We start from the raw sequence: 25,964 nt of genomic DNA on the forward strand, positions 1-25,964 counted from the left end.
GGGGGGGGGTCCCCAGTTCAAATATGATTATTTTGGGGGGGGGGGGGGGGGGTCCCAGTTCAAATATGATTATTGGGGGGGGGGGGGGGTCCCAGTTCAAATATGGTTATTGGGGGGGGGGGGGTCCCAGTTCAAATATGATTATTTTGGGGGGGGTCCCAAGTTCAAATATGATTTATTTTTTTATTTTTTTGGGGGGGGGACCCAGTTCAAATATGATTTTTCTTTTTTGGGGGGGTCCCAGTGCAAATATGATTATTTTGGGGGAGTCCCAGTTCAAATATGATTATTTTTTGGGGGGGGGTCCCCAGTTCAAATATGATTGGGGGGGGGGGTCCCCAGTTCAAATATGATTCTTTTGGGGGAGTCCCCAGTTCAAATATGATTTTTTTTTTGGGGGGGGGGGGGGGGGGGGGGTCCCCAGTTCAAATATGATTTTTCTTTTTTGGGGGGGGGGGGGGTCCCCAGTGCAAATATGATTATTTTGGGGGGGGGGGTCCCCAGTTCAAATATGATTATTTTGGGGGAGTCCCCAGTTCAAATATGTTTTTCTTTTTTTTTTTGACCCAAGAAAAACCGAAAAAAAGAAATAATAATAATAATAATGGCCATAATGCATTGCATGCACAGGTACATTTAATGTACCTGTGCATGCAATGCATTATGGCCTGGGTTTCTGCATAGTGCATTTACTACCAGCTAAGCTAAGCCTGCCAACTGTATTTATTTTACACCTGTTTTAATACTAATGTATTGTTCTGGTATTGAGTGAGAAGAGATTTTGTAACTTTTGTACTGGTTAAAATTTGTGCAAGCTAAATAAATGAGACATGTTCTTACTCTTGGATTTAACCTTTGTGTGTTTAAATCATTCAGTTGATAAAACCTTTACAATTATACAAGCTTTTTACTAAATGTACTCTGCTTTCATGCCAGAAGACTGGAGTAGATCATGCTAAAATTCTATTTAATTGTTTTTAATAAAAATAAAAAACTGCTTTAGAATCGAAAAATAATCTTTTTTGAATCGAGAATCGGAAAAATCGAAAAGATCGTTTTTGAATTGAATCGTCACCCCAAGAATCGGAATCGAATCGAATCGTGGGACACCTAAGATTCGCAGCCCTAATGTACGCCTGTCAGATCACATACCAACACATCAATTCTGAATGACTGCTTCTCAAAGACGCGCTTTCATTGCCTTAAGCAAAGCACTCTCCCATTTTAAGTGGCTGTTCTTTGCCATCAATGAAGTAGATTAAAGCCTTTATGTACTTCATTGACTACATCCACAGATGCGCGAGGGCCCGGTCATCGCTGAGGGCCCGGTCATCGCTGAGGGCCCGGTCATCGCTGAGGGCCCGGTCATCGCTGAGGGCCCGGTCATCGCTGAGGGCCCGGTCATCGCTGCTTGCAGTGTAATTTTCATGGTTTCAAAAAAGTGAAAATCAATTAATAGCAGAATAAATAGACTGCATAAAGCATTAGAATTAAAATTTAGTAAATGTAAACATTTAACTAAAATGCAATCATCAAAATGGCTATATACCATTATTGCATGGTCTGATCATGTTTTATTTTCCCTTTAAATAATGATAATAATGTTAATAATCTAATTCAGAAGCACAACGGAATACAGATACTAAATGCAAGAGGAACAGAAGACATTTTCTAAATGAATATTTTTATTGGTCTTTTACAAAAAAGGAAAAAATAAAGTCTAAACATACGTAGAGTATGTAGAAATAAAGTAGACATAAACGTTGATGAAGAATGTCTTGTTGTCAACAGCCAGCTAGGTTTGTAATAGTAATAATAACCTTATATATATATGCATGTTAAAGGTTTTATGACATTCATTTTCATTTATTTTTCTTTTAGGTTTTATGACCTCAATTACACCCAAAAAAACCTGAACTTTGAACATTCAGTGGATTTTCTGTGGTCTGAAGTTTTCTTTGGGGTTTTTGGGGCCTTTTGAGCTACAATGAAAACAGGCAACACAGTGAAACAGTGACATCTGCTGGCAAATCCCATTGACATATATGGGATTTGCAGTAAGTGATGTCACTTACTGCCGGCAAATCAGAGCACCTGTTTGAGCCAGAAAACCCCAGATCACAGAAAATCTACTGAATGTTAAAAGTTCATGTTTTTTGGGTGCAATTGAGATTAGAAAACCTAAGAAAAACAAGAACAATTCCAAAAACAATGTCACAATCCCTTTAAAGCTTTGAAAGCAGGCCCTCTCATTCAGTGTTTCCCAAACAACGGGTCAGGATGCATTGTTGGGTCACAGTTATCCAATTTAGTTTTCCACATGTCCAACATTTCTAACATTTTTCAAAAGAATGTCAGAAAAAAAATTAGAGTTCCATAAATAAAAGGGAAACAAAGTGAACACATTGTGAGCTTGTAGATCTGTTTCACTATTAAATGGGGGTTAAGTGGTTATTTATGGATTAATGGATTTTGTTAGTTCAGGTCTCTGGGAGACAACAACAATCTTTTAGGGGTCTTGACCTACATTCTTTGGGAAACATTAATCAGCTTATCCTCAAAACATCCCCCTGCTGTTAGAAGCTAAAAAGTTTGGGGCAAATATCACCTTAATAACACTCCATACCAAGCTGTCCATCAAAACATGACAAATATGTCATGGCGTGTGCATGGTAAAAACTCATGACAAAGCTAGTTGAAACAACTGTTGTGCGTGTGGTTTGATATCATGACAAAGCAAGCTAAAACAAATGTTTTTCAACATCTCATATACGGTTTTTACGCAACACATTCGGTTCACGCCGGATTTGATAGTTTACCGTATTCCGTTTGCATCTTACTGTCTGCTAACTTAATTAAGGAATGGCTAAGGCACTTTCTAGAGATGTTTGAGAAACCTGTTTTGACTTCCTTTTTTAATGATGCACGATTGCTTAGAAATGGAAAAAAAAGGCCTCAAATATGTGGCACACAATCTACAGTACAAAACAGTAACGTCATGTTTTGTAACCGACATGTACAGCATAACACATTCACTTCAATGGACCCAAGAGGATCACCTGATCTACAGCATTAAAAACCAATCTTGTTTCCCTAATTAAAACCTGAATAAAACATTCATTACTCGTCTGTAAATCATGTTTGCTCATAATATTTCAGGCATTTTATAAACACGAATACTGCAAAAAGGACATAAATGGTCAAAAAAAAAGAATTATTATAAGTATTTTGTACATGGTACAGAAAACATAATTGATAGTAAGGACATTACACAGAAATATATTCAGATTCTAATAGTATAATCATAACCATTGGACTTTCCACATAAAAAAGGCCAAGTATGAATCATTTGAATTCACACTCCGTCATCTATTTTCAGTTCACCCTTTGCAAAGTTTGAGAATTTGATAATGTGGACATCAAATACTCGACACTGGCTGAATGCTCACAGCCAAACGATTCAAGTTTCTAACTAAAACCACCCCTAATGGAAAGAACCTGGGGTCCAATGGAAGCCATTATGGTACAGTAATGAAGTCTGCTGTAAGATTAGGTGCACGCTAATAGTTTCACAATACCGGAACGCATTGGCCGCTCTGGTCTAAAAGTGGGAGTCAACCCTTCCGGGTGGGCGTCGCTCCAAATGATGTGACGTAGCGCTGCACTAGGGGGGAGAGGAGGGGCCGGGGGTGACGGACAGATCGATGAGATCCAATCAGGGCGTGCGCAAATCTCAGCCGCGACCCGCCCCTCTAGACCAGAAACCTAACACGTTAGCTCAGGCTACTTACAGATTAACTAACATAAGCTATGATAGCCATGCTGTATGCTATGATGGTAAGAAAATAAGTTGGAAGGCTGCTGCTGCTGCTGCCAATCAAATGTGTTTCTATGAAATATATTGCTGTCGTATTGTTTCAGCATTTATTTTATTATCCCAATAACCACCTGAATTCTGGCTCAATTTTGTGCGATCATCATTTTTTCAAATATGACTTGTGCTGTACGTTGCCGGCCTGTGACAAGGTATGCCAAAAAATAATCAACACGAAGGGAAAACAAATAAAAATAAACTTGCTTAATATGAGCTTTAAAAAACTAATCTCAGACTGGATATTAAACTAATCTCAGACTGGATATTAAACTAATCTCAGACTGGATATTTGCAGCACAGCCTATATTCATTTGGAGATGCTATTATACAGAACCTGCAGCTTGACGTGAACGGTGTAAGGCAGAGTAGTGGCTCTTCTCCACAACCTTAAAGGTATATTCAGTGATTTCACTTAATTCGAATATCACTTATTTTTTTGTTTTGTTGTGATAATCCTCTCTACTATAGAGTGTGCTGACCATATAAGGAGTTCCTCCCTGTCCCCAGTTAACCCCTGGGGGTCAAAAAACCTTAGGTTTCGTTTTTGGCTCTCTATCCTGATTGGATGAAAGGCTTAGGTCCCAGCCAAAAACGAAACCTGAGGTTTTTTTAGCGAAATCACTGAATATACCTTTAACTGGAGCAGTGGAGAGAGAGAGAGAGAGAGAGAGAGAGAGAGAGAGAGAGGTGGGGAGGGGGGGGGGGGGTTCACGAGGTAAGAAAGGCCAGTCCAGAGGAAATATATGGATCCGATTCAGGGCCATGCTTCATACGGGAGGTGCATGAGGGGATGGCAGGGCAGGGTAAGGGAGTATCTATACTAAAATGGGGGCAGAGGGGAGGGGGATAGGAGACCCCATGAGCGACCCCCCCCCCCCCCACACTGGGGTTTTCAGGGCGGTGCATATATGGGGGAGGGTCCTCTACTCGGTGGTCGTCGGTGCCGGCGTCTCGTTGGCGTTGTTGTCAGTGGTGATCCTGTTGTTCTCCAGCTCCTCGTCAGAGATCAGATCCAGGGAGGCTCCTCCCTCCACCTGGAGCTGCCGCCTTCCGGAACGGCTTGAAGAGAAGCTGATGGGGCCGCCACGCCTGCAACCGTTACACAGGCAGAGTGTTTATTTTTGTTTTTTAGAAACATCCATAAATATCTCTTCTCGGAGAGGCAGATAACCTCAAACAACAACAAAAAAGAGCACAATGTGCTGTGGCTCTTTTGTAGCATTCTATACAGCACTGTATAGACTTTAGCTCAGTGGTTCCCAAACATTTTATAGCCTGTGAAATGTGATGTCTCCCCGCGACCCAAACTAGTGAAAAGAGCAGATCTACAAGCTCACATTGCGCCGCAATGTGAGCTTGTACAGTAGATCGGCTATTTTCACTACTTCTTAAACATTTGTTTTCTAATTTATGGAATTTATTCGATTTTGGGGAACCAGTACTTTTAGGAGCTAAGGGCCAATATAGTTTGGCAACGAGTGCTTTATGAGCTAAGGGCCACAGTACCATAGTTTGGGGACCAGTACTTTTAGGAGCTAAGGGCCAGTACCATAGTTTGGGGACCAGTACTTTTAGGAGGTATAAGGGCCAGTACCATAGTTTGGGGACCAGTACTTTTAGGAGCTAAGGGCCAGTACCACAGTTTGGGGACCAGTACTTTTAGGAGCTAAGGGCCAGTACCATAGTTTGGGGACCAGTACTTTTAGGAGCTAAGGGCCAGTACCATAGTTTGGGGACCAGTACTTTTAGGAGCTAAGGGCCAGTACCATAGTTTGGGGACCAGTACTTTTAGGAGCTAAGGGCCAGTACCATAGTTTGGGGACCAGTACTTTTAGGAGCTAAGGGCCAGTACCATAGTTTGGGGACCAGTACTTTTAGGAGCTAAGGGCCAGTACCATAGTTTGGGGACCAGTACTTTTAGGAGCTAAGGGCCAGTACCATAGTTTGGGGACCAGTACTTTTAGGAGCTTAGGGCCAGTACCATAGTTTGGGGACCAGTACTTTTAGGAGCTAAGGGCCAGTACCATAGTTTGGGGACCAGTACTTTTAGGAGCTTAGGGCCAGTACCATAGTTTGGGGACCAGTACTTTTAGGAGCTAAGGGCCAGTACCATAGTTTGGGGACCAGTACTTTTAGGAGCTTAGGGCCAGTACCATAGTTTGGGGACCAGTACTTTTAGGAGCTTAGGGCCAGTACCATAGTTTGGGGACCAGTACTTTTAGGAGCTAAGGGCCAGTACCATAGTTTGGGGACCAGTACTTTTAGGAGCTTAGGGCCAGTACCATCCATAGTTTGGGGACCAGTACTTTTAGGAGCTAAGGGCCAGTGCCATAGTTTGGGGACCAGTACTTTTAGGAGCTTAGGGCCAGTACCATAGTTTGGGGACCAGTACTTTTAGGAGCTAAGGGCCAGTACCATAGTTTGGGGACCAGTACTTTTAGGAGCTAAGGGCCAGTACCATAGTTTGGGGACCAGTACTTTTAGGAGCTTAGGGCCAGTACCATCCATAGTTTGGGGACCAGTACATTTAGGAGCTTAGGGCCAGTACCATAGTTTGGGGACCAGTACTTTTAGGAGCTTAGGGCCAGTACCATCCATAGTTTTGGGACCAGTACTTTTAGGAGCTTAGGGCCAGTACCATAGTTTGGGGACCAGTACGTTTAGGAGCTAAGGGCCAGTACCATAGTTTGGGGACCAGTACTTTTAGGAGCTTAGGGCCAGTACCATAGTTTGGGGACCAGTACTTTTAGGAGCTAATGGCCAGTACCATAGTTTGGGGACCAGTACTTTTAGGAGCTAAGGGCCAGTACCATAGTTTGGGGACCAGTACTTTTAGGAGGTATGGGCCAGTACCATATTTTGGGGACCAGTACTTTTAGGAGCTATGGGCCAGTACCATAGTTTGGGGACCAGTACTTTTAGGAGGTATGGGCCAGTAGTACCTTAGGCGGCTCTTGAGTGTGTTGACCTCACGGCTGAGACCCTCGCTGGCCTCTGTGGCGTCATCCAGCTCTCTCTGAAGCTTCCTGCGCGAGGCGTTGGCCCTGGTGGCCTCTTCTTCAGCCTCCTCCAGTTGACGCTTCAGTTGCTTCATACGAGAGTTGGCCTTCTCCATCTTACACACACGTGTATATATATATAATGTTTTAATGATAGTACATTGAATTAACAGCAATGAATGTGAGGTAATGCATACTGTACCTGTAGGCAATATGCACAAAATAAATATAATATTTGAAATGAGAAAGATTGCACTCAATAGACTATTTTCAAGGAATAATTGTAGTCAACGTATATAGGCTATACCATTTAGACCTGAGGATGCATCTGTGATACCTTATAGCTCTTAACCACTTTAACCATTATTTTAACCTTTAGCAGATTTGCTTCTCTCAGATGGGGGTCTGCGGCCAAATACAGGTAACTCTGTGGGTCCTTGACATGAAAAAGGTTTGAGCACCACTGATATGTTTTTCAGAAAACTGTCAGGTTTGATCTGGTCTCAGGTTGAAAATGTCAAATGTACAATAAATTGATTAAACTCCTTACTTGTTCCTTGAACTGGTCAGCATGGCGACGCTCGTCCTCCACCTGCATGCAGACCTCCTTCAGCTTCTTCTCTGTCCTCCGCACGATCTTATTGGCTGCAGCTCGCTCCCTTGTACAATGGAAAGACAGGTTATTGGCTGCAGCTCGCTTAGAGTTCTCAATCTCTGCCCGAACCCGTCCCTACCCGACCCGGCCCGACATGTTCGGGTTAGGGTCGGGCCCAAAATGCGCGATAATTAGTCGGGCCTCGGGCTGTGTGATTTTCCGTGATTTTCCTTTTTATTATTATAATTTTATTTGTATATATATATTTTTTATTATTATTATTATAACAAAAATAACAATTATGTTGTTTGTGTAATGTATTTATGAAGAGGGCTGAGCTGGTGTCACGGTTCAGGACAGGCAGGTGTTGGACCCATGGTGCAGACAAAGGCAGAGGACAGGCAGGTCGAATGCAAGGGGGGTTTATTAACCAAAATCAGGAACATACACTGGGAGTACGAGGAGAGCAAGGCAAAACACTAGGAACATGGAAAACACTAGGAACATGGAAAACACTGACAACATTTTACGAACGAACAAGGAACTGAACACACAAGGGCAAACTTATTCAGTATTTTAGCCGTGACGTGAGCGCCCCCTCCTGAGATACTTCAGTATTTTAGCTGTGACGTGAGCGCCCCCTCCTGAGATACTTCCGGGTCCTACTTTTGTGTCGCTTTTGTGTCCCCATGGAGTTATACTGTGACGCTCCGTCGGACTAAATCTGAGACGAAAACAACCACGAAAGTCTCATTTTACCGCTTTCCTCGCAACAACAAAGCTGCGCTGCTCTCCCAAATCTGGCTGTGACAGGCCGTCTGCCCCACACGGAATACTATCGCCATTTTATTTGATTGTGTCAACTAAATCCTCATAATGAAAACTAGATTCAACATACTCAAGCCTGCACACATTCTAAATATACCCCAGAAATATTTTACCGATCAAATGGACTGTTGCCACCTTCAATAATAATGATAATAATAGTCTTTATTGTCTCCACATCATATATTTTTGTTGTCATGGACACTTGTACAAAACATTAATAATTCCACTCGAGTTGGAAGCATTAAGACCCATTTTAACCCTCTATGGCTTCCTTTCTGAAAAATAACGTCACTGTAAAAAGATTAATGCGTTTAGATATTCTATTTACAATGAGAAGCGGACGGGAGCTGGTGCCACTTGGACCCGGACGTAACGTAGCACTACAAAATTACGTCGGACTTAAATACTGAATAGACAAGGGATAACTAGACACAGGTGAACACCACAGACAATCAACACAGGGATTGGCTGGGAGACTAATAAGACACAGGAGGAAACACTGGCAATCAGTGAGAGTAGACAGGAACAGAACTACAGGGGCAGACAGGAACAGAACTACAGGGGCAGACAGGAAGGCACAAAACAAGACTACAAAATAACAGTTGCCAAGGAATTTGGGGTGTTAAACATTTAAGAAACACCTCAAGGCGACCTTAGGGCAGTTGGTAAACCACAGCTGTGGTTTGGAAAACACAGCTGTGGCTTACTGTGCTCTCTTATCTGTTGTAAATCCTTATTGCCTTAGACCTGTGTTTTCTTCCCTCTTATTAATAGCTCTGAGGACCTGTTGTAAATGCTTATTGCCTTAAGACGTTCCCATGAATGGGTTAGGGGTGGAGACTTCATTGAGTATATCTAGACTGTCTCCTCACACATGTATTGTGACACACGGCTGTGGGTTTCCCATTACATGTCAACTGTGGTATACATTGAATGTAAGTTGTGTGTTCTCCTTGATGGTACCTCAATTATAATTACTCAATCTTTAAAACGCTTCTTTGCCTCAATTGATTGTCTCTTCTCTTTACTGACTGAGTTCCCGATACAGATTTCATGGACACAGTTCACAGTGTAAAGCAAAACTGCGAACTAAGAAACAAGGAATAATACAGAGTACAACATCACAGTAACAAGGTAGAACACTAACTAACTAAAACCATGAAACCAAGGTACACAAACAACATAACACAAGTCACAGACTGTGACAGCTGGTGAATGTTGGCGATTCACTTTGACAGTTTAGGACTGCATGGTGGAGGGAGGCAGCAGCAGCGCACCAGAGAAGCAGTGGTGGAAAAAGTACTCAATTGTTTTACTTAAGTAAAAGTACCAATACTGCAATTTAGAACTACTCCTTTACAAGTAAAAGTACGGAATTGAAAATGTACTTGAGTAAAAATGCAAAAGTATCGGCATCAAAATGTACTTAAAGTACTAAAAGTAAAAGTACTCATAATGCAGAATGTCCAACTTCACAAGTTCAAAATGTGTACAAAGTCTATTGAAAATAGCCGATCTACAAGCTCACAACATTGTGAGCTTGTAGATCGGCTATTTTCAAATGGCCAAAATGTATTGGGTTGAAGTGGTTAATGTATGTTTTCTAATCAAAATTAAAATCGCCAAAGTAACTAAAGTAACTAAAGTTTTCAAATAATTGTAGTGGAGTAAAAGTACAAATGTTGGCTCTGAGATGTAGTGGAGTAGAAGTAAAAGTACTGGAAATTGGAAATACTCAAGTAAAGCACAAATACCTCAAAATTGTACTTAAGTACGGTACTTAAGTAAAAGTACTTAGTTACTTTTCACCACTGCGGAGAAGTGACAGAATGAAACTCTGGTTGTTGAACTTGCTACCGCTGTCTGGCCTCTGGTTTGCGAACCAAATGAGTTGTTTAGTGCTCAGCATCAAAGTATATAACTTAAGTTAACTTGCCATATGCTTAAATGTTCTATACATCCATCGATTCATCCCGCAATATATCGTTTTGGAAACGTCGGGGCTTAACGAGACACTGCTGTCTCGTTGAACCCAGCTGCGTGAATAACCTAATAATTACCTAATCAACGTCACCACGGTAAATGCTCCATATAACTATGAAAGCGCTAAAGTTAATGTTCACTGCATACACGTAATATAGTTACATGATGCCCAAGCAATGTTACAGTCCACTGTAGGCTGCAGCTATTTGGTTTCCAAATCGTAGCGCTGTAGACTACAGCAATTTAATTTGGCTATATCGTAGCACAGCGCGCCTCGATTGTGTGCCCAAAAGAACAGATCTGCAAGGTGTCGACACGCAATCGAGCGGCATGTTGATTGTTTGTATGTCTGTTCTTTTGGTTAGGCAACGCACATTACGCGTGGTATGTGGGTTTGAGATGCAATGATTAATGTAAACTACATAGGCCTACAGTAGCCTAGTAGATTATAGCCACGTTGACAGTTGACTGTTGACAGTTGACAGTCATAATATTGTATAGCTCTGTTCTGGACTGTTGCACAACGTTAGCCAACGGTGAATGATGAATAAGTTGCACTTTGTTAACGGGGACAGTATTGGACATTAAAACACATTTAGTGCCGGAAGTGCCTTCAAAATAGAAGCTCTGGGTGCCAGAGTTGTCTGATCGTTTTTACTTTGAAAGCCATGAACCGGAAACACTTTCCTAAAAAAGTTGACTTTATAAAGAGACCTCACATCCCCGATCATCTTAATAATTTTTTTTACGCTCAAAAAAGCGTTCATATTTTGCGGGAGAGACGGATGAGGAGCAGAAATGAAGCGCCAGCATATCGATCCATTCATCACCACGGAGAGCGCCCTGGATTAGGAGATACGAGTCATTCTTTCCGCCGCGCTAACATGGGAGTCAATGACAAGCTAATAGTTGCACAGAGCGTTAGCATACCGAAAGCGAAAAGCGAAATGCCAAAAAAAAAAAAAAAGGAAAAATTCAGAATATTCTCATCTCGCCCCGCGTCGCTGGGACGTCGCTAGGACGTCCTCACACGTCAAAGGTACTAATATGTCTGGATCCTTATGACGTTCTCAGACGTCCTATGTCTTAATTGTGTTTAACTGCGTCACATCAGATGATCGCTGCTACTTTGATTCAAAGATGTTTACTCACCCCTGGACATCGCTGGAAACCATTAGAATGTTGGAAATGGAACATTATCAGCCATGTTGCATGAATCCTTTATTTCGGTGATTAGTCCGTTCACACTCGCCTCAATAACATTTGAACCACGGCGCAAGGCCATATAGTGGCTTTTTTCTTGCTTTTTCGGGTTTTCGGGCCTAACATTTTTAGGGTCAGGCCGATTCTCGGGCCGACCCAGTTAGGGTAGGGCCGGGCCGGGCCTTAATTTTCAGGCCCGATGAGAACTCTAAGCTCGCTCCCTCATGCAATGGAAAGATTGTGGCAGATCTACAAGCTCGTAGTGCGCCAATGAGTGGCGCACTACGAGCTTGTAGGTCTGCTATTTTTGAAAAGTCATGAAAATGTGGCGCACATCTTTGAATATATATTTCAGAGCTTACATTTTTAACTAAAATATTGGCTTCTGGGGGGGGGGGCGGGGCTCCGTGGCCCAATAAAGATAATTCTGGGGGTCCCCTTGACATAGAAACTGACATAGAAACATGGGTTTTTCAGAAACATTTTAGGATTTAGAAGCCTTTTTTTTTTAAATCTACCTCAGTCCAAAATGGGTTAAAAAGGGGGAGAAAACATCCAGTCTCACTTGGCCTCCTGCTCCAGCTGCTCCTCCAGCTGTGTGATCTTGGCCTCCAGGGCCGTGATGGAGGCCTTGAATCTGCTCTTCACCGTGCCCTCCAGCTCGCCCAGCTTGGCGCGCAGCTCCTTGTTCTGACGCTCCATCTGCTGCCGAGCGTTCTCGCTCTTCTGGGCCGCGCTGCGCTCCCCGCTCAGCTCTGTGCTCAGGGTGTCCACCTAGACAAAGGGAGAGAGACAGAGAGAGAGAGAGAGAGAGAGAGAGAGAGAGAGGTGCAGGGGTTATTGATTTGTTAACAATATGATTTCCTTCAATCTGATAGGTTCTGAGACTAAACTCAACAGCCTATAACCCATTCTGACCTGAGATCAGATTCATACGAGGTTTCCACTGGACACACACTGGTCTGATTAACCCATTCTGACCTGAGATCAGATTCATACAGTTAACTGTTTAAAACAATTTTCAGCAATGGGATAATATATTTTGGGGTGGATAGCTCTTGTTGAGCTGGTCAGTTTAAAAGTAGTTCTCGAGTCACCCCTGATCTACATGCTAACAGTGTATTCTGGGTGTGGACCCCTGATCTACATGCTAACAGTGTATTCTGGGTGTGGACCCCTGATCTACATGCTAACAGTGTATTCTGGGTGTGGACCCCTGATCTACATGCTAACAGTGTATTCTGATGATCTACATGCTAACAGTGTATTCTGATGATCTACATGCTAACAGTGTATTCTGGTGATTTACATGCTAACAGTGTATTCTGGGTGTGGACCCCTGATCTACATGCTAACAGTGTATTCTGGTGATCTACATGCTAACAGTGTATTCTGGTGATCTACATGCTAACAGTGTATTCTGGTGATCTACATGCTAACAGTGTATTCTGATGGTCTACATGCTAACAGTGTATTCTGATGATCTACATGCTAACAGTGTATTCTGATGATCTACATGCTAACAGTGTATTCTGGGCGTGGACCCCTGATCTACATGCTAACAGTGTATTCTGATGATCTACATGCTAACAGTGTATTCTGGGTGTGGACCCCTGATCTACATGCTAACAGTGTATTCTGATGATCTACATGCTAACAGTGTATTCTGATGGTCTACATGCTAACAGTGTATTCTGGTGATCTACATGCTAACAGTGTATTCTGATGATCTACATGCTAACAGTGTATTCTGATGGTCTACATGCTAACAGTGTATTCTGGTGATCTACATGCTAACAGTGTATTCTGGGCGTGGACCCCTGATCTACATGCTAACAGTGTATTCTGATGATCTACATGCTAACAGTGTATTCTGGGTGTGGACCCCTGATCTACATGCTAACTGTGTATTCTGATGATCTACATGCTAACAGTGTATTCTGATGGTCTACATGCTAACAGTGTATTCTGGTGACCTACATGCTAACAGTGTATTCTGGTGATCTACATGCTAACAGTGTATTCTGGTGATCTACATGCTAACAGTGTATTCTGGTGATCTACATGCTAACAGTGTATTCTGGTGATCTACATGCTAACAGTGTATTCTGGGTGTGGACCCCTGATCTACATGCTAACAGTGTATTCTGGTGATCTACATGCTAACAGTGTATTCTGGGTGTGGACCCCTGATCTACATGCTAACAGTGTATTCTGATGATCTACATGCTAACAGTGTATTCTGGGTGTGGACCCCTGATCTACATGCTAACTGTGTATTCTGATGATCTACATGCTAACAGTGTATTCTGATGGTCTACATGCTAACAGTGTATTCTGGTGACCTACATGCTAACAGTGTATTCTGGTGATCTACATGCTAACAGTGTATTCTGGTGATCTACATGCTAACAGTGTATTCTGGTGATCTACATGCTAACAGTGTATTCTGGTGATCTACATGCTAACAGTGTATTCTGGGTGTGGACCCCTGATCTACATGCTAACAGTGTATTCTGGTGATCTACATGCTAACAGTGTATTCTGGGTGTGGACCCCTGATCTACATGCTAACAGTGTATTCTGATGATCTACATGCTAACAGTGTATTCTGGGTGTGGACCCCTGATCTACATGCTAACAGTGTATTCTGGTGATCTACATGCTAACAGTGTATTCTGGTGATCTACATGCTAACAGTGTATTCTGATGATCTACATGCTAACAGTGTATTCTGGTGATCTACATGCTAACAGTGTATTCTGGTGATCTACATGCTAACAGTGTATTCTGGTGATCTACATGCTAACAGTGTATTCTGGTGATCTATATGCTAACAGTGTATTCTGGTGATCTACATGCTAACAGTGTATTCTGGTGATCTACATGCTAACAGTGTATTCTGGTGATCTACATGCTAACAGTGTATTATGGTGATCTACATGCTAACAGTGTATTCTGGGGGTGGAGCCTAAAGGCTTAATTGCAGTAAACGCTGCACACCTGCATGGTGGTCTTTCTGAAGCGGTCGTTCAGCAGCTCCATGTTGCTCTGCTCCTCTTCCAACTCCTCCTCCAGCTGAGCAATACGAGCCTCCAACCTCCTCTTCTCGTCCATCAGGGCAGACCTGATGGACGCACACACACACACACACACACACACACACACACACACACACACACACACACACACACACACACACACACACACACACACACACACACACACACACACACACACACACACACACACACACACACACACACACACACACACACACACAGTTTAATACGAGCCTCCAACCTCTTCTTCTCGTCCAACAGGGCAGACCTGACGCACGCACACACACAGTTTTGAAAACGATATTCGATAAATTGTATAATCTATATCAGGGGTGGGCAACTGGCGGCCCGGGGGCCACATGCGGCCCCCACCTTCACTTAATGTGGCCCTCAGGTTAATATCAGAACACTGATATAATATTGGTTCCAGCTGTTTACAATTCCACAACATGCAAACATGACCCGCTTTAATAACTTCAGTCTAAATTAGTAGCTCAATGCGCAACACACGTATAATTAAAGGCATTTGAAAATACATAAAAATGTAAATTTTCAGGATTCCAATTTGAATATAGCAAAAATATCTGATCTACAAGCTCAAAACGTGTCGCGCTGCGACGCATTTTGAGCTTGTAGATCGGCTATTTTTGCTACGACAGTAATATATGGCCCTAGGGAGTGAGTGTGGAAATATAGTGGCCCTCTCCATCGTCAAAGTTGCCCACCCCTGATCTATATCTACCGTAACTAATGTAACTCTATGTTATTATGTGAGAGAACGCTGCATTGGCTGAAAGGAGACACATTGGCAGTCAGAGGGGGGAAGAAAAGTACAGTCCAAGAAGTACTATTGTACTAAACATGTGTTAGCTGAAATAGCATATAATAATACCATATAATACAGGGTCAACATCACAATAAAACATTCAGGAAAGTGTTCTAGATTCCATTCTCCAACCCAATGTATTCATTGCACAATCGACAAGCTCACAACCTGTCACGTTGCGGTGCATTGAGCAAATCTGGATATTTCCAGTGCGGGACAACATCGTATCACTATTCAGTCACTAAGGATAATATCTCAAGACAAAATTATACAAAATTATACAGTATATATATTTTTTTCTCCCTTTTTACCAAAAATGTGTTACCATATTGCACTATGGCTAAAACCTCATTTCCATTCCGTTAGATTAGATAACGTAAAACAACTGTTATGTTGATCAACGTTTGCCTGTATATATATCAATATACAGGATGGAAAATTGTGGACAAAATCATATCCAACGACAACAAAATATTCTTTCGTTTTGGGGTCTGAGAGGCTAAGGGCCGATTCATACTCCTATTTTACCGCTGTTTCTGCGCTGTAGTGCCCAAATGATTTCGGCTCGTCAGAAATTTTCAGTAGCACCGAAGAGCCGACTTTAGGACGGTACCCCCCCCCCCCCCCCCGAACCTCAAATGACGTCACATTGTAGGCTCTCTACAGCGCCGAACCGACTTTTATTCGGCTGTAACCCATTCTGTACGGGAACCCCTTTTGGTGTTTTAACTATTGAAAAATAGCAGATCTACAAGCTCATAGCGCGCCACCGAGTGGCTACGAGCTTGTAGGTCTGCTATTTTTGAAAAATCGTGAAAATGCAGCACAAATCTTTGAACATATATTCTTTCAGAAGACTTTTTTTTTATTATTTCGACGTCAGGCCTAAATGGTAGTATGAATCGGAGATTTACCAGAGGTACTGTTCACTGTTCTACTCACTTCCCAGAGGTACTGTTGGAGATCTACTGTTCTACTCACTTCCCAGAGGTACTGTTGGAGATCTCATCCTGCAGTTCATCTCGTTCCTGCTCCGCATGACGCCTGCCCCTCTCAGACGCTGCCAGATCCTGCACAGGTTACAACAAGACTTTGATTGATTGATTGATTGATTGATTGATTGATTGATCTGATTGCCATCACAATCAGAACCGCAGCCCCACTCCCAATCTTCCACCGTGGTCTGTAAACCCACCTCTTCAGACTCCATCATGGCCCGTAGCACCTGCCCTATAGCCGTAGGGCTAGGGCAGGTAGACAGCACTAGAATAGCATTTTATGTAGACATACTGTAGCACTTTATACTATACATGTTTAGTTTCATTATAATATATTCCACTGTTACGTTACGCATGTTTCATGATAACTACTTTTTATGTATGTGATGTATTCCCATGCTTTTTGTTCTTGCTTAATGTAAATTGCTCTGGATTAAGAGCGTCTGCTAAATGCCTAAATTGTAAATTGTATAGGACAGTTTGAAAGTACAGGTCAACACCAAACCTGCTGAGAGGATGAAACCAGAAAAAGTACTACTAAACACTTTTAGTTTTCATCAGGGTCCTCCGTTTTCAATTCATCAGAACATTTAAAGATATACAAATATACACTGCTGTGCAAAAAAATTAAATTGAAAGCATCACAGCTAGGGTTAGAAAAAAATGGAACAGTATAGAAAATAGGGGGGGGGGGTCTAGGGATTCACATTTCTTAACGGCGTTTGGTAGGGCATAGGAGCGAAATGAATTGAACCCCCTCTGGTGTTGTGATCATGGACTTATACGTTATGGCTGAAACTTCTATGGCAGTTGCTGACATAATGAAGTGACATTTATTCCGGTAGAGAGTCTCAGCCCTTCGGTCGCCCGGTCGCCTATATTATTATAACCCATTCTGGGAGGGGACCCCTTTCGGTGTTTTAAAGCATTATGTTATACTTTAGCTATTGGAAAAAATAGCAGATCTACAAGCTCATAGCGCGGCACCGAGTGCCGCGCTATGAACTTGTAGGTCTGCTATTTTTGACAAATCGTGAAAATGTGCCTCAAAGTCTTTGAATATATATTATTACATAGTGCACCGAGTGCCGCGCTATGAACTTGTAGGTCTGCTATTTTTGACAAATCGTGTATATGTATATGTATATATATAATATATATTATTACAGAGTGAACATTTTAACTCAAATCTTTGCTTCTGGGGGGGGGGGGGTGTCCCTGGAACAACATATTTTCAGATGGGGGGTTGGCGGCCAATTAGATATATTTTTGGGGGTCCTTGACATGAAAATGTTTGAGAACGACTGACATAGAAACATGGGTTTTTTTCATAAAACTGTCAGGGCATTTGTAGAATCGTTTCCAGGTCTAAATGGGTTAAGGCGTCTTACTGGTATTCTGTAATTAAGTAATATTACTAGGGCTGTCAATCGATTAAATTTTTTAATCTGATTAATCGCATGATTGTCCATAGTTAACTGTGATTAATCGCAAATTAATCGCATATTTTTTATCCGTTCTAAATATACCTTAAATCAGTGGTTTTCAAGATTTTTCATATCAAGGTCCATTTTTTATTCTGCATTTGAGCCACGGACCACCATTTGATGACATTTAGCCTTCCAGACCCAAACTAAAGAACTGTATTGATGTTGGCCAATGGTACCATTACGAGAGATAACAGGCCATGTTGATCAAAATAACATGTTTTCTAAGTTTTCTAATTGTGTAGACTTAAATTAACTTAAGTAATGCAGCTGTTTAACAATTATTCAACTCTTCAGTGTAAAATTGCCATGCGTCTCTCAACCATTCTGTCAAACTTCACAGTGCGTTAATCGCGTGTTAAAGAAAATAGTGCATGGCCCAGGCCGTAGCGTAACGGTCTGGGCACCGGACTGGTAATCCAGTCGCAGTGTGCCGCGGGTTCGACTCCCGGACCCGACACGGCCTTTACTGCATGTCATCCCCCCATCTCTCTCCCGTTTCCTGTCAGCCTACTGTCTGTCCCTTCAAAAATCAATAAAAGGCGTAAGCCGCAAAAACAAATATCTTAAAAAAAAAGGATTGTGAGTTAACTAGTTAATAGTGCGTTAACTTTTACAGCCCTAAATATTACACAAGAGGGTGTGGTTTAATGTGATTATTGCCACGACAGTGATGCGGGAACGAGACGTAGTCGAGTTCACTGAAGTGATGAACAGTTATCCTTAAAATTAAAAACAGAAAACTAAAATCGCTGAAAAAACATATTTTTTTAATGACCACAAATGTCCCAATAAACTAGCTATAGCCTAGCCACCGACTTTGCTGCGCTCTGGGAAAACAGAGCAGCTGAATTCTTTGTTTTGATTAGGTGTGGAGTGGTATTTGTATTTGTATTTATTTATTCAGCACAGTATAAAAACAACATAGTGAACATAGATATGAGAAGGGTAAGGTGCTAGGCTGATGCAAAAAAGCCCAAGGGGCGGGGCTTATACGAGGCCTCTACCTATATAAATTATAATGAAACATTGTACATGAGATATAGAATATCCAGAAAACATGAATGCAGTATATAAAACATAAACAAAACAACAAAACACAACATTGGTTATTTACATGATTAGAGAAAAGAATAGATGATACAAATAAATATAATTAGGTGATCTGGTCAATTAAGTGGGTCCTAAACTTATGTTTGAAATGTTTTAATGAAGTAGAATTTGATGAGATTGCTGTGTAGGTGTTCCATGCTCGTTTGATCCACGGCTAGGAGGCTGTTTCAACCAATCAGACTGCCATTATGTCAAGTAGGAATATCGTACTTGCATACAACATGGACTTGGATAATAAATTGGAAAAAAATGAAAAAAATGAAAAGAAATGAAAAAATTGAAAAAATTGAAAAAATAAAGAAAATTGGAAAGAAAATTGAAATAAATAAAAAACACTTACAATTTTTTTTTAAACATTACTTTAAAATTAAAAAAAAAACCTTAAAAAAGAAAACTTCAAAATTAAAAACTTTAACTTTTTGTATCCTACCTCGTGCAGCTGTAGGATCTCAGCCTCCAAGCTCTTGAGTTTCTTCTCGTTCTCTTTGGACTGTGAGAAGATCTCATCCCTGGAGGACCGCGCATCCTCCAGCTCCCTCTGGTAGTCCTTCATCTGGGCCTGAGGAGGGAGAAGATCAGTCCACTATTTAACCCATTTAGGCCTGACATCGAAATAAAAAAAAGCCTTCTAAATCCTGACAGTTTTCTGAAATACCTCATGTTTCTAGGCCTATATCACTCAATATTTCATGTCAAGGACCCCAAAAATGATCTGTAATTGGCCTCCGAGACCCCCATCTGAAAATATGTTGTTCCAGGGACCTCTCCAGAAGCAAAGATTTGAGTTAAAAACGTTCTGAAAAAATATATTCCAAATTTTGAGGCACTCACGATTTTTCAAAAATAGCAGACCTACAAGCTCATAGCGCACCACTCGGTGGCGCGCTATGAGCTTGTAGATCTGCTATTTTTCAATAGCTAAATTATAACAATGTTTAAAACACCAAAAGGGGTGCCCGCCCAAAATGGGTTAAGCTAAGACGAAAAATTTCGTCGACTAACCTTTTTTCACTGACGGAAACTAAATGGAGACTACATGAAAACTAAGCTATGATGACTAAAACTAATGACAATTTCATCAACAAATAAAAACTAGACTAAAATGTTTGGAAGGGACTATAGTGGACAAGAGATACAGTATTCAGTATTTTAGCTGTGATGTGAGCGCCCCCTCCTGAGATACTTCCGGGTCCTACTTTTGTGTCGCTTTTGTGTCCCCATGGAGTTATACAGTGACGCTGTCGGACTAAATCTGAGACGAAAACAACCACGAAAGTCTAATTTTACCGCTTTCCCCGCAACAACAAAGCTGCGCTGCTCTCCAAAATCTGGCTGTGACAGGCCGTCTGCCCCACATGGAATACTATCGCCATTTTATTTGATTGTGTCAAATAAATCCTCATAATGCAAACTAGATTCAACATACTCAAGCCTGCACACATTCTAAATATACCCCAGAAATATTTTACAGATCAAATGGACTGTTGCCACCTTCAATAATAATGATAATAATAGTCTTTATTGTCTCCACATCATATATTTTTGTTGTCATGGACACTTGTACAAAACATTAATAATTCCACTCGAGTTAGAAGCATTAAGACCCATTTTAACCCTCAATGGCTTCCTTTCTGAAAAATAACGTCAATTTAAAAAGATTCACGCGTTTCTATTTACAATGAGAAGCGGACGGGAGCTGGTGCCACTTGGACCCGGACGTAACGTAGCACTACAAAATGACGTCGGACGTAGATACAGTATGAGTCATTTTACAATTAGTTGCCAGTGAAAAAGAAAACCAGTCATTACGACAGTATCGAGGCCCGCCAGAATACATTTTGTTCGACTAAATCAACTGTAGATTTAGTAGACTAAAATATTATGATATTTAGTCGACTAAAACAAGACTAACACTAAAACATTCCAGGTGACTAAAATTCGACTAAAACTAAATTAAAACTATTCAAAAAAGACTATGACTAAAACTAAAATAAAAAATTTCACAACATCTTACTCATAATATTTTTTAATGGATTTAGATGTGTTTGTTTTATGTATGAAATATATTAAAATATATATTATTATTTTTTGTAGGAAAAGAAAATGGGATTTTTAATCGAGTCGTGGAGCCACTGTTTGGGAAACAGTGCTCTATACTACTTGTATTGTGAGCTATTTGGTTGCCTCTATACTGTATGTCCACATGTATTCATTTACACTGTACACACGTAGCATATACACGTGTGTCATTTACACTGTACACACGTAGCATATACACGTGTTTCTACCCTAGCGGATCTAGGCATCGGTGGGACGGCACTAAAGTGGTTCTCCTCCTACCTCACCGAACGGACCTACCAGGTTTCCTGGAAAAGTCTGTTATCATCCCCCCCGAACCCTCCAAACTGGGGTCCCACAGGGATCTGTACTTGGTCCCCTCCTTTTCTCACTGTACACTAAATCCCTTGGCACTATCATCTCTGGTCACAATATATCCTATCACTGCTACGCCGATGACACACAACTGTTTCTATCCTTCCCCCCCCTCTGCCACTCAGGTGGAAGAGCGCATCACTGCATGCCTGGCTGACATCTCACAGTGGATGTCCTCCAACCACTTCAAGCCGAACCCAGACAAGACTGAGCTTCTGTTCTTCCCAGCTAAGTCCTGCCCTATGCGGGAGCTAACTATGTACCGTAGACAACGCCCTGGTAACGTCTGTCCCAACAGCCAGGAATCTTGGTGTTGTCCTGGACAGTCAGCTCTCGTTCCAAACTCACATCACAGCTGTCACTCGATCCTGTAGGTTCACACTCTAGTCTATAACATACGACGAATTAGACCGTTCCTCACCCAGGAATCAGCCCAGCTCCTAATCCAGACAACAGTCTTGTCAAAACTCGACTTGGTCTTCAACCAGCCAAAATTCTCACATGTCTCCCCCCTGCTCCGCTCCCCCACTGGCTCCCGGTCGCTGCCCGCACAGAATACAAAACTAAAACTCTGATGCTGGCATTCAAAGCGACCAAAGGTATGGCTCCCCCATATCTTGCAAGTATGATTGAATCCTACAAACCCTCCCGCACACTCAGATCAGCCAACGCAGGGAAGCTGGAAGTACCCTCACTAAAAACGCCGGGACAACAACGCTCCACATATCCCAAACTCTTCTCCCTTCTGGCTCCAAAACTGTGGAATGCACTTCCCATTGCAGTCAGAACTGCAGCATCACTCCCAATCTTCCGCCGTAGTCTGAAAACCCACCTTTTCAGACTCCATCATGGCCCGTAGCACTTACCCCACCCCCTTAGATAGCATTTCTGTAGACTTAGATAGCATTTGATACAGACTTATAGCATGTTATGTAGACAGCACTATAATTGCATTGTATGTAGTCATAGCACATCATAGTACATAGCATAGTATATATGTATAGTTTATATGTATAGTTTCATCATATAGATATTCCACTGTTACGTTCTTAGCTTACGCATGTTTCATGATAAATGCTTTTTATGTGATGTATTCCCATGTTCTTGCTTAATGTAAGTCGCTCTGGATTAGGAGCGTCTGCCAAATGCCTAAACTGTAAACTGTAAATTGAGTGACTGTACCTGCAGCTTACGCAGTTGTTTGATAGCTTCATCTCTGGCCTTGTTAGCTCCTTCTATGTGTCCCTCGATGTCCTTCAAGTCCAACTCTAGCTTCTTCTTAGCAGCTACAGCCAGAGCTTTCTGCTTCCTCTCGTCCTCCAACTCGGCCTCCATCTCTCGCACCTTGTGGAAGGAACAAGGTGCTAATTTAAAACAAAAATCTTAAAAGCATTTGGATATCGTATTGTATGTGTATGTTTTACTTTTTGTTTTTTAACCCATTCTGACCTGAGATCAGATTTAAAAAGAAATCTATTACATCCTGACAGTTTCATTATTAACCCATTCTGACCTGAGATCAGATTAAAAAAATGTCAGTCGTTCTTCGATTTTTCAAAAATAGCAGACCTACAAGCTCGTAGCGCGCCACTCGGTGGCACGCTATGAGCTTGTAGATCTGCTATTTTTCAATAGCTAAAGCATAATATGATGCCAACACCAAAATGGGTGCCCGTTCAGAATGGGTTAAAGCATACGGTAGCTGGAATAACTTTCAGAATTATGGCATCAGTTTGAGAACCGAAAACGGCTTTTAATCCCATCGTTGAGTCAATTACATTACGAGTCAAGTAATTACATTACTTGCATGTTTAGACATTATCCATGAGGAGCAGTTTGGTGACACATGCAGCTGTGATTGAAAAATCACACCTGTGTCAAGTGAGGGGGCGCTCTTATAATCCTTGTGAAGGATGGTCTTTGGACTGGGCTTTGTGACTGCGACTGTACTGTACGGGATGCTCCAAATATGTTTCTTTGTACATGGCATTGATGTTGGAGTTATGTTCCTGGTCCCTGTTTGTTTATCTTTTTCACCTCTAGTCAGATTTTTGTTTAGGTGGGCAAGTGGAATTCAGCAGGGGGGGGGGGGGGGGGGGGATGTGACAGAGTTTAGTGGGTTCCACTTGCTCCATTAGTAATGACAATTCTTATTGGTTAGTGGGCGGCACCTCATTGAATTGGAGTGGTGTCAGTCCAACATGAGGCATGCCCATGGGGTAAGATGTGTTCCTCAGCACACTATATTTTCAACAAGAGTCTGTATGTTTACTGTGATACTGTGATGAATACTAGTTGTTCTAAACATGCTCTTGGTCACACTGTTAATTCTGTTATAGACGTGCTGAGGATTGGGTGTGTGTTAAACAGACAGAAACTGACCAGATACGTCTGTGTATTTACCAGGTACATTGTGGTGTATGTTTATTGATTGGTGTCAGTCTAACATGAGACATGCCCATGACGTGCTGAGGATTGGGTGTGTTACACATACAGAAACTGACCAGATACGTCTGTGTATTTACCAGGTACATTGTGGTGTATGTTTATTGAGTGATGTCAGTCTAACATGAGACATGCCCATGACGTGCTGAGGATTGGGTGTGTTACACAGACAGAAACTGACCAGATACGTCTGTGTATTTACCAGATTAAACTGTCAACAAAGAGAGAAGTCGTCCGGAACTTCATTATTCCACAACACAACGATCACACGTTACACATGCATCATCACAATTTGCACTAGGGCTGCGAATCTTTAGGTGTCCCACGATTCGATTCGATTCCGATTCTTGGGGTGACGATTCGATTCAAAAACGATCTTTTCGATTTTTCCGATTCTCGATTCAAAAAAGATATTTTTCGCTTCTAAAGCAGTTTTTATTTATTTATTAAAACAATTAAATAGAATTTTAGCATGATCTACTCCAGTCTTCTGGCATGAAAGAAGAGTACATTTAGTAAAAGCTTGTATAATTGTAAAGGTTTTATCAACTGAATGATTTAAACACACAAAGGTTAAATCAGTAAGAACATTATATTATTTAGCTTGCACAAATTTGAACTAGTACAAAAGTTACAAAATCTCTTCTCACTCAATACCAGAACAATACATTAGTATTAAAACAGGTGTAAAATAAATACAATTGGCAGGCTTAGCTTAGCTGGTAGTAAATGCACTATGCAGAAACCCAGGCCATAATGCATTGCATGCACAGGTATTTGTGCAAGAAAGAAAATATATATTTTGGAAAATGAGAATCGATTCTGAATCGGACGGCATTAGAATCGCGATTCTAACTCGAATCGATTTTTTTTGACAGGCCTAATTTGCACCCTCACCTCCGTCTTCAATGTTTGTGTTTACACAACGTTTGTGTTTGTGTTATTCTTACGCCTTTGATGGCAATTGGATGATTTGAGGCATTTTGTTCCAAAGAATAAATCCACCTGTTGCTGGCGCTATAACAGGCCAATGTGAAAAGGGTGGGATATATTCCTCAGCCTAGTAGGAAAGTGTGTGAAAGATCTCACGTAAATTGCACGCTGCGTTCAAGATTTGTCACTTTTTGTTCCAAATGGGCCAACCCTGCAAACCTTGAAAGCCAATTATAGCCAATTGGGATGGACTATATGAAATATGGGACGGATCTGTCTTGAACACATGACTATAGAGATACTGTGTAACGATTTGCAGGATCTTTGGTCAGAATCTGGAGGAGTAATATCAAGAAATGTCTGACTGACAGGTTTAATGTTTGTTTTATGAGGGGCCCCTCCTAGATACAGGTTTAATGTTTGTTTAGTGTCTGAGGGGCCCCTCCTAGATACAGGTTTAATGTTTGTTTAGTGTCTGAGGGGCCCCTCCTATATATACAGGTTTAATGTTTGTTTTATGAGGGGCCCCTCCTATATACAGGTTTAATGTTTGTTTTATAAGGGGCCCCTCCTTATACAGGTTTAATGTTTGTTTTATGAGGGGCCCCTCCTTATACAGGTTTAATGTTTGTTTATGAGGGGCCCCTCCTTATACAGGTTTAATGTTTGTTTTATGAGGGGCCCCTCCTAGATACAGGTTTAATGTTTGTTTTATGAGGGGCCCCTCCTTATACAGGTTTAATGTTTGTTTTATGAGGGGCCCCTCCTAGATACAGGTTTAATGTTTGTTTTATGAGGGGCCCCTCCTAGATACAGGTTTAATGTTTGTTTTATGAGGGGCCCCTCCTTATACAGGTTTAATGTTTGTTTTATGAGGGGCCCCTCCTTATACAGGTTTAATGTTTGTTTTATGAGGGGCCCCTCCTATATACAGGTTTAATGTTTGTTTAGTGTCTGAGGGGCCCCTCCTATATACAGGTTTAATGTTTGTTTAGTGTCTGAGGGGCCCCTCCTATATATACAGGTTTAATGTTTGTTTTATGAGGGGGCCCCTCCTATATACAGGTTTAATGTTTGTTTATTGTCTGAGGGGCCCCTCCTATATACAGGTTTAATGTTTGTTTTATGAGGGGCCCCTCCTTATACAGGTTTAATGTTTGTTTTATGAGGGGCCCTCCTTATACA

General features: G+C 41.6%; 1 protein-coding gene across 1 annotated transcript in view; it reads right to left on the bottom strand.

Moving 5' to 3' along the window:
* Positions 1 to 4,578: 4,578 nt before the first annotated feature.
* Positions 4,579 to 25,964, bottom strand: part of LOC310868629 (myosin-10-like) — a gene marked incomplete at its 5' end in the record, with an annotated part of 206,772 nt that continues 185,386 nt past the window's right edge. Inside the window, 8 exons of the mRNA XM_083779087.1 lie at positions 4,579 to 4,963; positions 6,817 to 6,989; positions 7,424 to 7,532; positions 12,048 to 12,256; positions 14,486 to 14,609; positions 16,352 to 16,440; positions 19,399 to 19,527; positions 22,584 to 22,745. Coding sequence (XP_083635213.1) covers positions 4,798 to 4,963; positions 6,817 to 6,989; positions 7,424 to 7,532; positions 12,048 to 12,256; positions 14,486 to 14,609; positions 16,352 to 16,440; positions 19,399 to 19,527; positions 22,584 to 22,745 — 1,161 coding nt within the window. The 3' untranslated portion in view covers positions 4,579 to 4,797. The remainder of the gene's footprint in view (positions 4,964 to 6,816; positions 6,990 to 7,423; positions 7,533 to 12,047; positions 12,257 to 14,485; positions 14,610 to 16,351; positions 16,441 to 19,398; positions 19,528 to 22,583; positions 22,746 to 25,964) is intronic.

The sequence above is a fragment of the Protomyctophum parallelum genome (assembly GCF_964188405.1).
Source record: "Protomyctophum parallelum genome assembly, chromosome: 13".
In the NCBI taxonomy this organism is placed as follows: Eukaryota; Metazoa; Chordata; class Actinopteri; order Myctophiformes; family Myctophidae; genus Protomyctophum; species Protomyctophum parallelum.